This window comes from Lissotriton vulgaris, chromosome 4_1 (genome assembly GCF_964263255.1).
Source record: "Lissotriton vulgaris chromosome 4_1, aLisVul1.2, whole genome shotgun sequence".
Classification (NCBI taxonomy): Eukaryota; Metazoa; Chordata; class Amphibia; order Caudata; family Salamandridae; genus Lissotriton; species Lissotriton vulgaris.
The window spans coordinates 843,654,452-843,673,656 of record NC_141691.1 but is presented as its reverse complement, the minus strand read 5'-3'; the positions used below and the strand labels follow the sequence as shown (position 1 = coordinate 843,673,656).

Below are 19,205 nucleotides of genomic sequence, written 5' to 3'. Positions count from 1 at the left end.
GAGAGGTGGATCTAGCATTATGATCCACCTCCCATGCAACATATTGCTAAGTCATGAATTTACCAGGCTTAATTAAGCAGCGATATACATGGTTAGCGCTAGTTTTAATGATGCTAGAAATGTTAGTGATTAGCTTGTTGATAGAGAGTAGCTGTTTTTGTGATTATTCCCGCTGAGTTTCAGTCGGGGATGCCTAACTCGCATCTCATTAGCGATGCGAAGTGAGGCGCTAGAAAAATGGGCACAGAGACATGGATTCACGCGTTAGTGTGTCCATGCTGATAGGGCGTTAGATTTATAGCCGCTTTTCGTCCCAAAACGGACGCTAAAGCGGTGATAATTCTACCGCTGTGCCTTGTAGATATGCCCCAAGGAATTCCAGGAATGAGAAATATAAGTGAAAAAACCCATGTGATGTAGCAAAACTTAAGGGGGATTTGAGGAAATGATTTTGGGAACCATTAGTCCTGGAAGAAATGTTAGTTATACAGATGATGAATTATTGGTTGTATGTAAGAAAGCTAGAAATACTCATGGGAACATTGCTGAAAATGCACAGAAAAATGGGTTGGATATATAAAAATCAAAAATATTACAAAAAGCATATCAATTGGATTTCAGAGACAAAGATCTAGTCTAAAACCATCAGGAAAAAGATCACAGATTAAAGAATTACTGACTTGAAATAGGGTGAGTTAGAAAGATGGAAAGGCAGATCGGCTAAAAACAGGAAACAAAAAAGGCAACTATGCCAATGTATCCAATGTTTGAAGGGGAACTGAAAACACAGAGATGAAAATACTTCCAATGAGGAACGTGCCAAGAGGAGGATGTGTTCATGATCCATAGACTACACCAGATATATTGTCCTTTACATATGATTTCCCAAAATGGTGGTGAATGGTATAGACAAGTTGAGAGATTTGTGCAGGTTTCAAAGGTATTGTTAAAGGATTTAGATATCTTGTTTGACATTGTGGTCCCAAGTGATCTATGGACTGATGTAAGATTGAAGTAGCCCTTACCAGGAAACAAACTTGTGATTCACTAAGCATATCTTGATTGTTTGGATGTAACTTAGCTGTGCACATAGCCCTGATTAAGTCTAACCACTGGCAATCATTCAGAGTAGCACTCCAATCTATCATTCTTTTGCTCACCATGCCACCTCATCTTAGACCCAGCCATATGCAAATCAGCCTTGACCCTGTTCCTCATGGGAAAAATCAAGCCCGAACTATTAAGCCAGGTCCTCATTTAAACGGAACACACGCAACCCAGGGCTGGTTTTAAACTAGTTAGACTGCATTACTGGTATAGGCTCACTAAAAACCCCGACAGCCAAGCCATGAACTGAAGGGAAACTAGGAAAAAAGGAAGGATCGGTCATTTGCTCCTTAGCTTCAATCCGCTGAATGAGCTGTAACTGATACATCTGAACAGTCCCAAGGGCAAATACTTGAACTGTGACAAACAACATTGATCGAAATCAATACCCTTTGTGTCACATGCAGTGCAGCAAATTTAATGGTCATAATCGCTACAATATCGTAATAACTAAAGACTTTCTGGTGTCCTATATTGTCTTGCTGCTATGTCCTTCTTGTCTGTTTTTTTGCATCAGACATCTTTTTATTTTCTCTACTTTTCCAACAGTTCGATGTGCAAAACATTTGCGAATTTGGCTTGTATCAAAGTGGGGACAGAATATGACAATAGATAAAATCCCAAGCAGCACCATCTAAGCTTTGAGTCACTTATGGAAACTCAGCACTAAGTCAGGATTAAGTCACAATTGGTCGCTCACAAGTATTTGTGCGCCAGACCACAAAAGATGATATTGAAAAAAATAAACAATGGGCCAGATTCACAAAGGTAAAGTGAGACGAAAGACTAACTTATAGACTTTTGGTTTTTACAAAGTGCATTTACTACTCGTAAATGCCCTTTGAGAATACCAAGAGTTGAACTTTATGACTTTTGGTATTCACAAAGTGGTATTCACAAAATGTGGAGGAGTGTGGCTCAATGCTTAGAGCGGCAGACCTTGATGCAGAACGCTGGCCAGGGACCAGGGTTCGATTCCCGCCTCGGCGGGTTTCGGGCTTAAATTCCACTGACCGGATATTCTCGCCTCAGTGCCGAGTCTAAGCTTGGGTCCCACGCTGCAACTCTGGGCAATAGCTTGCTTAGTCTCCACAAAGGCCCCCGATGCACAAGGGATGCCTGGTTTCACCATGGGATGCCCAGGAGTGGACACCCCACAAGGAAAAGCCAGGAGGGGTTCCCTTGTGGTAGGAGTACAAGCGCCGGGATGCCTCCGGGTCACTGTTCGCGCTATACAAATACGCCACATTTACATTTACATTTAAGAGTAGTAAACGCACTTTTGTCTCACTTTACCTTTGTGAATCGGGCCCGAAGTAACCCATACAATGATTACCATGTTGTGGAAAGCAGTAGTGGAGACTGTTTATGGCTGTCACCTCCCAGAGACAGCTAACGTCACTGAGATGCCACACTAATTGCAGAATGTGTGCTTTACAAGTGTGACTAACATAAAATATTACAGAGTTTGTCACATAGACACATATTTTGATGTCACATGCATTACATTCATCTAGCATACGTACCCATGATAGTTTGCTACGACACGCATGCTCCCATGTGGCAATGTAGGTGGGGCAGTGGAAGTCGTTCAGGACAATGTAGGCCGCTTCTGGGTCAGAGAGAAAGTTAAACTCCCCGCAGGCAGTTGTATTTCCTCTTGCTATACAAAGGAGAGAACTAGATAAGAAACTACACTTTGCAAGGAAAATTGCAATATTGTCTGATGAAGCAGGAAGCCTCATAGATATAAGTCACATGGAGGTCTGATTTGGTTCTGGAACCAAAACACATTCAAACAGGCACAGCACAACAATAAGTGGATGAATAATGGATTTACAGAGTGCACAGCTGCCCAGGATCCGGCATTCCATCTCTAAGGCAGATAAAGCAGAGAGTTCAAAAGAATTCAAAAGAGGAGTTTTCATAAGTTTCCAAAAAGAGCAATGATTTTTTATGTCATCGGACGCCTCCATAGGGAGAGCTTGTTGCTAGCCTTGGCCGTAACACCTTCAAAATCATGGCTGTTAGAACTTGATAGAAAATGGGCCTTAGTGGATTGAATGGGGACAAACAGTGCTGTAAACAATGCTAACTTTGTAAAAGAATAAATGCCAGTGATCAAGATTCTGCTCAAAAGCCCCGCATCGGTGTTATTGCATGTAGGCGTGCTGAACACCAATGCTGCGTAGTTTTGATTCCACATCATGCCTGATTGATCCACCACCAGACACTCTCTATCCCTTAATCGCACTCTTGCAAGATCCTGCTCTCTCCATTTTTCACATTTCTCCCATCTTTCTCTGCCTCCTTCTTTCGCCATTGTGTGTTTTTCACTCTATTGTGGTGGGTTAATGTCTGAGAAGGAAAAATAACTACCAGTCCCCATAAATGAATGCCAGTGAACCCCGCCTGCAACCACCGGCACAAATAAAGTACTGGATATCAGTGCTGGAATGTAGGGGTATTGTGCCCAATCCCAGATCCTACAGCTACTTTTGGTCCTATCTGGTATCTGGCTGACCCAGGGTAACATGCAGAATTTGTACTGGTGTCCTTTTCCGACACAAGGAAACATTTCAGCAGCACCCACAAGTTATCTGCATTCTTTTTGTGCTGGCTTTGGGGCTACAATCCCACCCAGGAACAAAAAAAGGCCTTATTTATTAGACTCTCAGCCCTCCCTTTGTTTGACTGTACTACTATATTGGAGCTATCCGGAGCCTACCACCTTGATGCCACAGCAATGGCAGCAAAAAAGGCGCACAACAGGATCTCACTTCACAAGTACTTAGGAGAAACTTGACTTTGAGGCAGGTTTTTAACATTGTTTAACTCCCATGAAGAGCCAGGACTTCAGCTTAAACTCATGAAGTGAGGAGGAGGTTTTGATGTGTGGAGGGAGGTCATTCCATGTCTTGGATGCAATGTAGGAGAATGAGCGACCTCCAGTTTTGCATCTGCGGATTAGGGGAATCTGTACGAGTGAGGCAGAGAGTAGGGGTCTGGTTGGTTGGTGAAAGTGTATGCAGCTGTTCAGTATGTGTGGGTGAGAACATTGAATTAACATCGTTTGTGAATGGGAAGCCAGTGAAGGTTCCTGAGGTGTGGTTTGGTGTGATGTGGGTGCAGTGTGGCAGGGTGGGTATGTGTCTTTCAGCGGTGTTCTGGATGGTCTGGAGTCTATGTAGGAATTTTTTAGAGATTCTGACGTGGAGAGTGTTGTCATGGGCCAGCCTGCTGGTGATGAATGCTTGCGTAGGGATCCATCTGGTGTTCTGAGGCAAGCGTTTGAAGATTCTTTGCAGCATGCGTAGGATGTGGAAGCAGGAGGTGATCACTGTGTTGACTTTATCCGTCATCTTGAGTCTGTCATCTAGGATGATCCCTAGATTTCTTGCATGGTCTGTGGGTATGGGTGTTGGTCCTAGCTCAGACCGTCACGAGGTGGAGTCCCATGGAGAAGCTCTTGTCACTGAAGATCAGTACTTCCGTCTTGTCAGAGTTGAGCTGCAGGCAGTTGGTTAGCATCCAGTCTGCTACCATGGTTATGCAGTTGGTGAAGTTGGTTCTGGGAGTAGTTGTTTTGCCTGTCAGGAAAAGGATGAGTTGGGTGTCATCAGCATAGGAGGTGACGGTGATGTCTTGTGATCCAATGGTCTTGGCGAGCAGTGTCATGTATATGTTGAAAAGGGTAGGTCTGAGGGGCGAACTGTGTGGGACTCTGCATATCACTTTCTTGGTCTCTGATGTGGAGGGTGGTAGCCTGACCCTTTGGGTTCTTCCCGTGACGAAGAAACAGATCCTTTTGAGAGCGGATCCTTGTATGCCACTTTTGTGAAGTCTTCTGACGAGGGTATTATGGGAGACAGTGTTGAAGGCCGCAAAGAGGTCGAGCAGCAGAATGAGGGCTGCTGTTTCTTCTTGGTCTAGGATGATTCAAATGTCATTGGTGGCCATGATGAGTGCTGCTTTGGTGCAGTGGTTCTTTCTGAATCCTGACTAAGTGTTGTCTAGAAGATGGTGAAGTTCGAGGTTGGTTGTGAGTTGTTTGTTGATGGCATTCTTAATCACTTTGGGTGGATAGGAATCCCACAAAAGTCACGGATCTGATGGAGGTGCTGATGATGTGGGTAAGGGTGGTGCTAATTTGTGATGTTCCCAAGTTGTAGATGTGTTGGGGGCATGGGTCAGTTGGGGTCCCTGAGTGGATGGTATACATTAACCCCTCCCATGCTGGTAACGAACCCCAGCTGTCACGCCCCGCGGTGGGCGTGTGCTGATGACGGCTGGGGTTCGTCACGGCCCCGCCCTGTTCTATTGTTTACCGCACAGCGGTAAAATCGCGGCCGCAGCGAAGGGGTTAATACTGCTGTGTTGTTTTTGGAAAACATTCCTTTATAGAGCTACTCATCGCAATGTAGGGTGTCAGAGCACTTTACATCACTCACAGGAGCACAATCAATCATACACATATGTAAATTAAAGTACAGGAAATTTTACAAAGACAAAGAGGGTTATAACATATAAGGTGTAAGAATCACAGATAATCCATACTGGTAGACATTATGAGTGAACGGTCGGGAGAAAAGCAAAGTGAAGATATAAAATCAAATGCAGTGATTATGGTTTTCTGTACTAATAAGACTTTATTAATTCCCAAAGGAACCCTTCTTTGCAATCTTAAAATAACAACAGACTGAGAAAAAAATAATAAGAATCTAAACCCATGACTTACAGTTTTCATCCAGCTCCTTGATGCAGGTAAATAGAGCACTATGCTATAATAGAAGGGTTGCAAATTATGAATTGGAAGTAATAAAACTATCTCGGTGTCTCTTACCTATGTAAATAGAAAACACACCTGTGATCTGAATGTTACATGATGTGGTGTGCAGCAGACACAGTAAGCTTCTATGATACTTTATGTATGAAAACTATCACTCTCCTAGAACTGTGTTGAGCACTAGATTTGCTTTACTGCTATTATAAACTTGTCATAAATGCTGGGCACACAATGATCTCTGCAGCAGGTGTCTTTACTCTGTAAGGTATTTTAAACGGCATTCTCTTGGTGACCAATTAAGTAATAATGAAACAGACTTACTGTCGTGTGTGTGTCCTTTTTGTCATTTTCTTTGCTATGGATTGTTTAAAAAGAAAAATGTATAAGTTTTTTGTCAGACCCCACTTTTCAAGTTTTGCCCCTCGTGACTACGCCCCCTTTCCTCTGCCACAACTTGAAACCCAATTTATAGGTTCCCAGAGTACATTTCTTCGCAGTTCAAGCACTGCTGGATATAACAGGCAAAACGTCTCTGCAGATAAACTGGAACAGGGCCGTCGACTGCTCTATGGTATAGGAAAAGAGCCTTAAAAGGGTGAGCTTCTGAAAAGGGCAGTCAATACGGTGTTTTTAGGTGAGGGCAGTCAATACGGTGTCTTTAGTTGAGGGCAGTCAATGCGGTGTTTTTAGGTGAGGGCAGTCAATACGGTGTTTTTAGGTGAGGGCAGTCAATACGGTGTTTTTAGGTGAGGTCAATACGGTGTTTTTAGGTGAGGGCATTCAATACGGTGTTTTTAGGTGAGGAGAAATGTGGGATCAGTGGTTCAGACCGAGCATCAGAAGCATTGAAGGCTGGTATACAGAAAACGTGAGTGTCCCAGGAGTAGAGTTTTGTGGTAGTCCAGAAGAGAAAGGATTAGTCAAACACACAAAAGGGGTGGAATGCTTGCAATTTGTCCATCCACTGGCAATCAATGAGGTAGCATTCCAACCCATAGTTTTTTAGCCCTTTTTACCACCTCAGATTAGACCTAACCATATGCAAATCAGTCTTGCTCCTGCTCCAGTGGGAACAGTCCAGCCATAACTGCCAAGTCAGGTCCTCTCTGAACAGGAACACAAGCAACCCAAGATCAGTTTCAACTGGACTGCTCCTATAGGAGCAAGACCAAGATTGGCTTGCATATGGCTAGGTGTAATCTACGGTGGCGTGGTGGGCAAAAGAATGATAGGTTGGAATGCTATACTGAGTCAGTGATTAGAATTATTGCAAGCATTCCTGCCACCTTTTGGTGTTTGAGAAATGATTAGTGCCTGGACTAGCGATCTGCAACACTTAGGGGGGAATAAATAGAAGACCGAGAAGAAGAGTCCATAGCAGAAAAATGCACACAGATGGCTTATTGATTTGTAATGAAAAAGACATCTAATTATCCATAAGGATACCAGGATAAAGAGCAGAAGCAGTAGGACGTTTGAGGACCAAGTTCGAGGGACCAACAAGAGGTACTCCAAACAGGTTCTGTCAACTCTGAGATTTCTCGTTTTGACTGAATTCAGTCACAACGATTTGGAGTTCATCCAGGTTGTGTAACTATGCAAGCAATCTGTGAACTGACGGGACCTAGACACAAGATTGTCAAGTCTCAAAATGAACGATGTATCATCCGCAGTGTCTGAAAGTTAACGACTGAATCAGTGCAGCAAGAGGGCTTGCAATAACAATAATTTTTTAAAAGAGCGCAACTCTGGGCCAAGCCCTTAGGAACTCCCCAGGAGGTTAACTTAAATGAGGAGAGAAAAAGCACCAATGAGACCGATTGAGACAATTCAGCACCTTCGAGGCCTCAAGAATTAAGACCGCCTCTTCGCCGATATCAAGAATCGTGCAAATGTCTTTTACATCTGAGACCAGAAAGGATTCAGTGCTAAAAATGCCTAAAAGCCAGACTGCAAGGCATTTAACACACCTTTCAGTGAGTGCTGCTGGAAAAAGGTAAGAGGGAAATAAAAGGGTCTGTACTTGGCTAAGTTGGAGGAATGTGAGTTTTTTCAGAAAGGGTAGGATAAATACTAGGGACAATACCTGTAGTAGGAAAAAGATTACAAGAAGCAGCCAGTTATTTGATAAGCACTGAACAGAGTTCTTTCATTATCTTAATAGCACATGGGTACATTGCAATAAATCAAGAAACGGCCAATGCCATAAAAATATGAACATATCTGACACAAAAGAAACTGACTCTGTCTCTAGTGCCAGCCCCGTCGCTGTTGATCACACACATTGCACAAGGCACAGACAATAAAATAATTCACTACATTTCAACAAATTATTGTTGTAAAATCTGCAGGGCAGTAGTGGAAATGTAAACTGTTTTCTTTGGCATCTCATGATTTGTGTGAAGCAGTAAGAAGGCGGATTCATGAGGGAGAGATCAAAGGGCAGCCTGTGCGCATAGTGTGAGTATTTTTTTTTGCATTTACTACACTTGGGTTACATGATAATGGCACCAGGGTAGGAGTGACTCCAACGATCTGCAGAGTCTGAATTCCAACTGAGGCTTGCTGCTGCCCCCTCACCATAATCCCCTTGCTGGCTTACCGGAAAGATGCAGAGGGGCCAAAAAAGAAGACAGCCATGAAGGGCACCCCTATCGTACTGTGCATGCTGAACTGAGTGCAGAATGTCTATGTCTGTCTTGGATGCCAAATTGGAGCTGCATGCCAGTGGACTGCTGCTTGATTGTGGATCAGGGCTCCTGATCAGTATCTGAAAGGTGGATTACCTTGCTTTTGGCTAGGTTTGTTGGGATGCAAGTATGGCCTCTTAATATCCTGACAGGGTGTATTGATATGTCTGTGGTACATCAATGACTACCTGAGGGAGCAGATGAAGCTAGGGGCAGATGGAGGAAGGCCATGCATGGACTGCTGATTACTGGAGCTCCGTGTGGAGTCTCACTAGGTACACACTGCAGTGGATTTTCTCGGTTGGGCCCTCTTTGCCATGTTAGAGTCTCTGCCGAGGGCACCACAGGCCCACTGAATATCCTGCACCAGGGAATCAGAGAGGATACCACCACCTTGTATGTTCCTTTTCTCTCACTGCGACACGCCTAGACACCATCATGCTTGGTTACAGCATCGGTATAACAACTAGATGGCTCGAACTAATCCATGACTAACACCAACACAATACAATTCTATTCTGAACCGTAGTACCATGCGTTAATGAATGGCAGGAAAGCAGTCAGAGATGCGTGCTTGGAGATATGGTGTGAAATATACAAAGCAAAAGAAAAACTGGGTACCATCAGCACACATAGAAGGCAAAGGAGGGAATGATATCACCAAGAAAGGTCAATCAATCAGTGGTTGTTAAGAGCGGCTACTCACCCGTGAAGGTCTTGATGCATGGGGGGGCTGCAGGGCCTGATGGGTGCTGATGTTCAGTCAAAGATCCAGATCTTGAGATCTTTCCTGAATTGGATCAGCGACGGGGATAGCCTGAAGTGGAGAGGCAGGGTGTTCCAGGTTTTGGCAGTGAGGTAGGAGAAAGATCTTCCTCCAGTCCTGGTCTTGCAGATCCGAGGGACGTGGCAAGGGTCAGTTTGGCAGAGTTGAGGTGTCTGGTGGGTACATGGAATGAGAGGCAGTGGTTCAGGTATTCTGATACGGCATCGTGAGGGGCTTTGTAGGCATATGTGAAGAGCTTCAACGTGATTGTCTCATCAAGTGGGAGCCAGTGGAGATCTCGCAAGTGTTCGGAGATGTGGCTGCAGTGTGGGATGTTGAGGATCAGTCTGGCTGCGGCGTTCTGAATGTTCTGTATTTTCCTGAGGAGTTTCTGGGTGATGCCTGCATAGAGTGCATTGCCATAGTGGAGTCTACTGCTGATGAGTACATAAGGGGGTGGTGATGGACGGAGCATCTGAATCAATCAAACACTCACACCCAGTCAAAAGATCTTGGTTTAATCCATCACCATTCTTTAGCCCACTCTGCCACCCCAGTTCAGACATGGCTATATGCAAATCAGTCTGACCCTGTGCCTCATGGAAACAGTCCAGCCCGAACTGCCAAGTTATGTCTTCCCTGGACCAGAAACAAGCTTCCGAGGACCGGTTTCTGGCATTCCAGCCGTCTTCAGCCCGGCTTGCTTGAATCCAGTAGCAAAGTGAGCAAGGGACTCACGTCTGAGCATACCCTGCCACACTTATGTTGGGGGCATGGGTCAGTTGGGGTCCCTGAGTGGATGGTATACATTAACCCCTCCCATGCTGGTGACGAACCCCAGCTGTCACGCCCCGCGGTGGGCGTGTGCTGATTACGGCTGGGGTTCGTCACGGCCCCGCCCTGTTCTATTGTTTACCGCACAGCGGTAAAATCGCGGCCGCAGCGAAGGGGTTAATACTGCTGTGTTGTTTTTGGAAAACATTCCTTTATAGAGCTACTCATCGCAATGTAGGGTGTCAGAGCACTTTACATCACTCACAGGAGCACAATCAATCATACACATATGTAAATTAAAGTACAGGAAATTTTACAAAGACAAAGAGGGTTATAACATATAAGGTGTAAGAATCACAGATAATCCATACTGGTAGACATTATGAGTGAACGGTCGGGAGAAAAGCAAAGTGAAGATATAAAATCAAATGCAGTGATTATGGTTTTCTGTACTAATAAGACTTTATTAATTCCCAAAGGAACCCTTCTTTGCAATCTTAAAATAACAACAGACTGAGAAAAAAATAATAAGAATCTAAACCCATGACTTACAGTTTTCATCCAGCTCCTTGATGCAGGTAAATAGAGCACTATGCTATAATAGAAGGGTTGCAAATTATGAATTGGAAGTAATAAAACTATCTCGGTGTCTCTTACCTATGTAAATAGAAAACACACCTGTGATCTGAATGTTACATGATGTGGTGTGCAGCAGACACAGTAAGCTTCTATGATACTTTATGTATGAAAACTATCACTCTCCTAGAACTGTGTTGAGCACTAGATTTGCTTTACTGCTATTATAAACTTGTCATAAATGCTGGGCACACAATGATCTCTGCAGCAGGTGTCTTTACTCTGTAAGGTATTTTAAACGGCATTCTCTTGGTGACCAATTAAGTAATAATGAAACAGACTTACTGTCGTGTGTGTGTCCTTTTTGTCATTTTCTTTGCTACGGATTGTTTAAAAAGAAAAATGTATACGTTTTTTGTCAGACCCCACTTTTCAAGTTTTGCCCCTCGTGACTACGCCCCCTTTCCTCTGCCACAACTTGAAACCCAATTTATAGGTTCCCAGAGTACATTTCTTCGCAGTTCAAGCACTGCTGGATATAACAGGCAAAACGTCTCTGCAGATAAACTGGAACAGGGCCGTCGACTGCTCTATGGTATAGGAAAAGAGCCTTAAAAGGGTGAGCTTCTGAAAAGGGCAGTCAATACGGTGTTTTTAGGTGAGGGCAGTCAATACGGTGTCTTTAGTTGAGGGCAGTCAATGCGGTGTTTTTAGGTGAGGGCAGTCAATACGGTGTTTTTAGGTGAGGGCAGTCAATACGGTGTTTTTAGGTGAGGTCAATACGGTGTTTTTAGGTGAGGGCATTCAATACGGTGTTTTTAGGTGAGGAGAAATGTGGGATCAGTGGTTCAGACCGAGCATCAGAAGCATTGAAGGCTGGTATACAGAAAACGTGAGTGTCCCAGGAGTAGAGTTTTGTGGTAGTCCAGAAGAGAAAGGATTAGTCAAACACACAAAAGGGGTGGAATGCTTGCAATTTGTCCATCCACTGGCAATCAATGAGGTAGCATTCCAACCCATAGTTTTTTAGCCCTTTTTACCACCTCAGATTAGACCTAACCATATGCAAATCAGTCTTGCTCCTGCTCCAGTGGGAACAGTCCAGCCATAACTGCCAAGTCAGGTCCTCTCTGAACTGGAACACAAGCAACCCAAGATCAGTTTCAACTGGACTGCTCCTATAGGAGCAAGACCAAGATTGGCTTGCATATGGCTAGGTGTAATCTACGGTGGCGTGGTGGGCAAAAGAATGATAGGTTGGAATGCTATACTGAGTCAGTGATTAGAATTATTGCAAGCATTCCTGCCACCTTTTGGTGTTTGAGAAATGATTAGTGCCTGGACTAGCGATCTGCAACACTTAGGGGGGAATAAATAGAAGACCGAGAAGAAGAGTCCATAGCAGAAAAATGCACACAGATGGCTTATTGATTTGTAATGAAAAAGACATCTAATTATCCATAAGGATACCAGGATAAAGAGCAGAAGCAGTAGGACGTTTGAGGACCAAGTTCGAGGGACCAACAAGAGGTACTCCAAACAGGTTCTGTCAACTCTGAGATTTCTCGTTTTGACTGAATTCAGTCACAACGATTTGGAGTTCATCCAGGTTGTGTAACTATGCAAGCAATCTGTGAACTGACGGGACCTAGACACAAGATTGTCAAGTCTCAAAATGAACGATGTATCATCCGCAGTGTCTGAAAGTTAACGACTGAATCAGTGCAGCAAGAGGGCTTGCAATAACAATAATTTTTTAAAAGAGCGCAACTCTGGGCCAAGCCCTTAGGAACTCCCCAGGAGGTTAACTTAAATGAGGAGAGAAAAAGCACCAATGAGACCGATTGAGACAATTCAGCACCTTCGAGGCCTCAAGAATTAAGACCGCCTCTCCGCCGATATCAAGAATCGTGCAAATGTCTTTTACATCTGAGACCAGAAAGGATTCAGTGCTAAAAATGCCTAAAAGCCAGACTGCAAGGCATTTAACACACCTTTCAGTGAGTGCTGCTGGAAAAAGGTAAGAGGGAAATAAAAGGGTCTGTACTTGGCTAAGTTGGAGGAATGTGAGTTTTTTCAGAAAGGGTAGGGTAAATACTAGGGACAATACCTGTAGTAGGAAAAAGATTACAAGAAGCAGCCAGTTATTTGATAAGCACTGAACAGAGTTCTTTCATTATCTTAATAGCACATGGGTACATTGCAATAAATCAAGAAACGGCCAATGCCATAAAAATATGAACATATCTGACACGAAAGAAACTGACTCTGTCTCTAGTGCCAGCCCCGTCGCTGTTGATCACACACATTGCACAAGGCACAGACAATAAAATAATTCACTACATTTCAACAAATTATTGTTGTAAAATCTGCAGGGCAGTAGTGGAAATGTAAACTGTTTTCTTTGGCATCTCATGATTTGTGTGAAGCAGTAAGAAGGCGGATTCATGAGGGAGAGATCAAAGGGCAGCCTGTGCGCATAGTGTGAGTATTTTTTTTTGCATTTACTACACTTGGGTTACATGATAATGGCACCAGGGTAGGAGTGACTCCAACGATCTGCAGAGTCTGAATTCCAACTGAGGCTTGCTGCTGCCCCCTCACCATAATCCCCTTGCTGGCTTACCGGAAAGATGCAGAGGGGCCAAAAAAGAAGACAGCCATGAAGGGCACCCCTATCGTACTGTGCATGCTGAACTGAGTGCAGAATGTCTATGTCTGTCTTGGATGCCAAATTGGAGCTGCATGCCAGTGGACTGCTGCTTGATTGTGGATCAGGGCTCCTGATCAGTATCTGAAAGGTGGATTACCTTGCTTTTGGCTAGGTTTGTTGGGATGCAAGTATGGCCTCTTAATATCCTGACAGGGTGTATTGATATGTCTGTGGTACATCAATGACTACCTGAGGGAGCAGATGAAGCTAGGGGCAGATGGAGGAAGGCCATGCATGGACTGTTGATTACTGGAGCTCCGTGTGGAGTCTCACTAGGTACACACTGCAGTGGATTTTCTCGGTTGGGCCCTCTTTGCCATGTTAGAGTCTCTGCCGAGGGCACCACAGGCCCACTGAATATCCTGCACCAGGGAATCAGAGAGGATACCACCACCTTGTATGTTCCTTTTCTCTCACTGCGACACGCCTAGACACCATCATGCTTGGTTACAGCATCGGTATAACAACTAGATGGCTCGAACTAATCCATGACTAACACCAACACAATACAATTCTATTCTGAACCGTAGTACCATGCGTTAATGAATGGCAGGAAAGCAGTCAGAGATGCGTGCTTGGAGATATGGTGTGAAATATACAAAGCAAAAGAAAAACTGGGTACCATCAGCACACATAGAAGGCAAAGGAGGGAATGATATCACCAAGAAAGGTCAATCAATCAGTGGTTGTTAAGAGCGGCTACTCACCCGTGAAGGTCTTGATGCATGGGGGGGCTGCAGGGCCTGATGGGTGCTGATGTTCAGTCAAAGATCCAGATCTTGAGATCTTTCCTGAATTGGATCAGCGACGGGGATAGCCTGAAGTGGAGAGGCAGGGTGTTCCAGGTTTTGGCAGTGAGGTAGGAGAAAGATCTTCCTCCAGTCCTGGTCTTGCAGATCCGAGGGACGTGGCAAGGGTCAGTTTGGCAGAGTTGAGGTGTCTGGTGGGTACATGGAATGAGAGGCAGTGGTTCAGGTATTCTGATACGGCATCGTGAGGGGCTTTGTAGGCATATGTGAAGAGCTTCAACGTGATTATCTCATCAAGTGGGAGCCAGTGGAGATCTCGCAAGTGTTCGGAGATGTGGCTGCAGTGTGGGATGTTGAGGATCAGTCTGGCTGCGGCGTTCTGAATGTTCTGTATTTTCCTGAGGAGTTTCTGGGTGATGCCTGCATAGAGTGCATTGCCATAGTGGAGTCTACTGCTGATGAGTACATAAGGGGGTGGTGATGGACGGAGCATCTGAATCAATCAAACACTCACACCCAGTCAAAAGATCTTGGTTTAATCCATCACCATTCTTTAGCCCACTCTGCCACCCCAGTTCAGACATGGCTATATGCAAATCAGTCTGACCCTGTGCCTCATGGAAACAGTCCAGCCCGAACTGCCAAGTTATGTCTTCCCTGGACCAGAAACAAGCTTCCGAGGACCGGTTTCTGGCATTCCAGCCGTCTTCAGCCCGGCTTGCTTGAATCCAGTAGCAAAGTGAGCAAGGGACTCACGTCTGAGCATACCCTGCCACACTTATGTTGGGGGCATGGGTCAGTTGGGGTCCCTGAGTGGATGGTATACATTAACCCCTCCCATGCTGGTGACGAACCCCAGCTGTCACGCCCCGCGGTGGGCGTGTGCTGATGACGGCTGGGGTTCGTCACGGCCCCGCCCTGTTCTATTGTTTACCGCACAGCGGTAAAATCGCGGCCGCAGCGAAGGGGTTAATACTGCTGTGTTGTTTTTGGAAAACATTCCTTTATAGAGCTACTCATCGCAATGTAGGGTGTCAGAGCACTTTACATCACTCACAGGAGCACAATCAATCATACACATATGTAAATTAAAGTACAGGAAATTTTACAAAGACAAAGAGGGTTATAACATATAAGGTGTAAGAATCACAGATAATCCATACTGGTAGACATTATGAGTGAACGGTCGGGAGAAAAGCAAAGTGAAGATATAAAATCAAATGCAGTGATTATGGTTTTCTGTACTAATAAGACTTTATTAATTCCCAAAGGAACCCTTCTTTGCAATCTTAAAATAACAACAGACTGAGAAAAAAATAATAAGAATCTAAACCCATGACTTACAGTTTTCATCCAGCTCCTTGATGCAGGTAAATAGAGCACTATGCTATAATAGAAGGGTTGCAAATTATGAATTGGAAGTAATAAAACTATCTCGGTGTCTCTTACCTATGTAAATAGAAAACACACCTGTGATCTGAATGTTACATGATGTGGTGTGCAGCAGACACAGTAAGCTTCTATGATACTTTATGTATGAAAACTATCACTCTCCTAGAACTGTGTTGAGCACTAGATTTGCTTTACTGCTATTATAAACTTGTCATAAATGCTGGGCACACAATGATCTCTGCAGCAGGTGTCTTTACTCTGTAAGGTATTTTAAACGGCATTCTCTTGGTGACCAATTAAGTAATAATGAAACAGACTTACTGTTGTGTGTGTGTCCTTTTTGTCATTTTCTTTGCTACGGATTGTTTAAAAAGAAAAATGTATAAGTTTTTTGTCAGACCCCACTTTTCAAGTTTTGCCCCTCGTGACTACGCCCCCTTTCCTCTGCCACAACTTGAAACCCAATTTATAGGTTCCCAGAGTACATTTCTTCGCAGTTCAAGCACTGCTGGATATAACAGGCAAAACGTCTCTGCAGATAAACTGGAACAGGGCCGTCGACTGCTCTATGGTATAGGAAAAGAGCCTTAAAAGGGTGAGCTTCTGAAAAGGGCAGTCAATACGGTGTTTTTAGGTGAGGGCAGTCAATACGGTGTCTTTAGTTGAGGGCAGTCAATGCGGTGTTTTTAGGTGAGGGCAGTCAATACGGTGTTTTTAGGTGAGGGCAGTCAATACGGTGTTTTTAGGTGAGGTCAATACGGTGTTTTTAGGGGAGGGCATTCAATACGGTGTTTTTAGGTGAGGAGAAATGTGGGATCAGTGGTTCAGACCGAGCATCAGAAGCATTGAAGGCTGGTATACAGAAAACGTGAGTGTCCCAGGAGTAGAGTTTTGTGGTAGTCCAGAAGAGAAAGGATTAGTCAAACACACAAAAGGGGTGGAATGCTTGCAATTTGTCCATCCACTGGCAATCAATGAGGTAGCATTCCAACCCATAGTTTTTTAGCCCTTTTTACCACCTCAGATTAGACCTAACCATATGCAAATCAGTCTTGCTCCTGCTCCAGTGGGAACAGTCCAGCCATAACTGCCAAGTCAGGTCCTCTCTGAACTGGAACACAAGCAACCCAAGATCAGTTTCAACTGGACTGCTCCTATAGGAGCAAGACCAAGATTGGCTTGCATATGGCTAGGTGTAATCTACGGTGGCGTGGTGGGCAAAAGAATGATAGGTTGGAATGCTATACTGAGTCAGTGATTAGAATTATTGCAAGCATTCCTGCCACCTTTTGGTGTTTGAGAAATGATTAGTGCCTGGACTAGCGATCTGCAACACTTAGGGGGGAATAAATAGAAGACCGAGAAGAAGAGTCCATAGCAGAAAAATGCACACAGATGGCTTATTGATTTGTAATGAAAAAGACATCTAATTATCCATAAGGATACCAGGATAAAGAGCAGAAGCAGTAGGACGTTTGAGGACCAAGTTCGAGGGACCAACAAGAGGTACTCCAAACAGGTTCTGTCAACTCTGAGATTTCTCGTTTTGACTGAATTCAGTCACAACGATTTGGAGTTCATCCAGGTTGTGTAACTATGCAAGCAATCTGTGAACTGACGGGACCTAGACACAAGATTGTCAAGTCTCAAAATGAACGATGTATCATCCGCAGTGTCTGAAAGTTAACGACTGAATCAGTGCAGCAAGAGGGCTTGCAATAACAATAATTTTTTAAAAGAGCGCAACTCTGGGCCAAGCCCTTAGGAACTCCCCAGGAGGTTAACTTAAATGAGGAGAGAAAAAGCACCAATGAGACCGATTGAGACAATTCAGCACCTTCGAGGCCTCAAGAATTAAGACCGCCTCTCCGCCGATATCAAGAATCGTGCAAATGTCTTTTACATCTGAGACCAGAAAGGATTCAGTGCTAAAAATGCCTAAAAGCCAGACTGCAAGGCATTTAACACACCTTTCAGTGAGTGCTGCTGGAAAAAGGTAAGAGGGAAATAAAAGGGTCTGTACTTGGCTAAGTTGGAGGAATGTGAGTTTTTTCAGAAAGGGTAGGGTAAATACTAGGGACAATACCTGTAGTAGGAAAAAGATTACAAGAAGCAGCCAGTTATTTGATAAGCACTGAACAGAGTTCTTTCATTATCTTAATAGCACATGGGTACATTGCAATAAATCAAGAAACGGCCAATGCCATAAAAATATGAACATATCTGACACGAAAGAAACTGACTCTGTCTCTAGTGCCAGCCCCGTCGCTGTTGATCACACACATTGCACAAGGCACAGACAATAAAATAATTCACTACATTTCAACAAATTATTGTTGTAAAATCTGCAGGGCAGTAGTGGAAATGTAAACTGTTTTCTTTGGCATCTCATGATTTGTGTGAAGCAGTAAGAAGGCGGATTCATGAGGGAGAGATCAAAGGGCAGCCTGTGCGCATAGTGTGAGTATTTTTTTTTGCATTTACTACACTTGGGTTACATGATAATGGCACCAGGGTAGGAGTGACTCCAACGATCTGCAGAGTCTGAATTCCAACTGAGGCTTGCTGCTGCCCCCTCACCATAATCCCCTTGCTGGCTTACCGGAAAGATGCAGAGGGGCCAAAAAAGAAGACAGCCATGAAGGGCACCCCTATCGTACTGTGCATGCTGAACTGAGTGCAGAATGTCTATGTCTGTCTTAGATGCCAAATTGGAGCTGCATGCCAGTGGACTGCTGCTTGATTGTGGATCAGGGCTCCTGATCAGTATCTGAAAGGTGGATTACCTTGCTTTTGGCTAGGTTTGTTGGGATGCAAGTATGGCCTCTTAATATCCTGACAGGGTGTATTGATATGTCTGTGGTACATCAATGACTACCTGAGGGAGCAGATGAAGCTAGGGGCAGATGGAGGAAGGCCATGCATGGACTGTTGATTACTGGAGCTCCGTGTGGAGTCTCACTAGGTACACACTGCAGTGGATTTTCTCGGTTGGGCCCTCTTTGCCATGTTAGAGTCTCTGCCGAGGGCACCACAGGCCCACTGAATATCCTGCACCAGGGAATCAGAGAGGATACCACCACCTTGTATGTTCCTTTTCTCTCACTGCGACACGCCTAGACACCATCATGCTTGGTTACAGCATCGATATAACAACTAGATGGCTCGAACTAATCCATGACTAACACCAACACAATACAATTCTATTCTGAACCGTAGTACCATGCGTTAATGAATGGCAGGAAAGCAGTCAGAGATGCGTGCTTGGAGATATGGTGTGAAATATACAAAGCAAAAGAAAAACTGGGTACCATCAGCACACATAGAAGGCAAAGGAGGGAATGATATCACCAAGAAAGGTCAATCAATCAGTGGTTGTTAAGAGCGGCTACTCACCCGTGAAGGTCTTGATGCATGGGGGGGCTGCAGGGCCTGATGGGTGCTGATGTTCAGTCAAAGATCCAGATCTTGAGATCTTTCCTGAATTGGATCAGCGACGGGGATAGCCTGAAGTGGAGAGGCAGGGTGTTCCAGGTTTTGGCAGTGAGGTAGGAGAAAGATCTTCCTCCAGTCCTGGTCTTGCAGATCCGAGGGACGTGGCAAGGGTCAGTTTGGCAGAGTTGAGGTGTCTGGTGGGTACATGGAATGAGAG

At 44.4% G+C, this 19,205-nt stretch overlaps 1 protein-coding gene across 1 annotated transcript in view; it reads right to left on the bottom strand.

The window, feature by feature from the left end:
- LOC147722661 (uncharacterized) overlaps positions 1–19,205 on the bottom strand; it is a 164,423-nt gene that overhangs the window by 38,379 nt on the left and 106,839 nt on the right. The window contains exon 5 of the mRNA XM_086965164.1: positions 2,634–2,770. Within this exon, the coding sequence (XP_086821290.1) occupies positions 2,634–2,770 (137 nt within the window). The remainder of the gene's footprint in view (positions 1–2,633; positions 2,771–19,205) is intronic.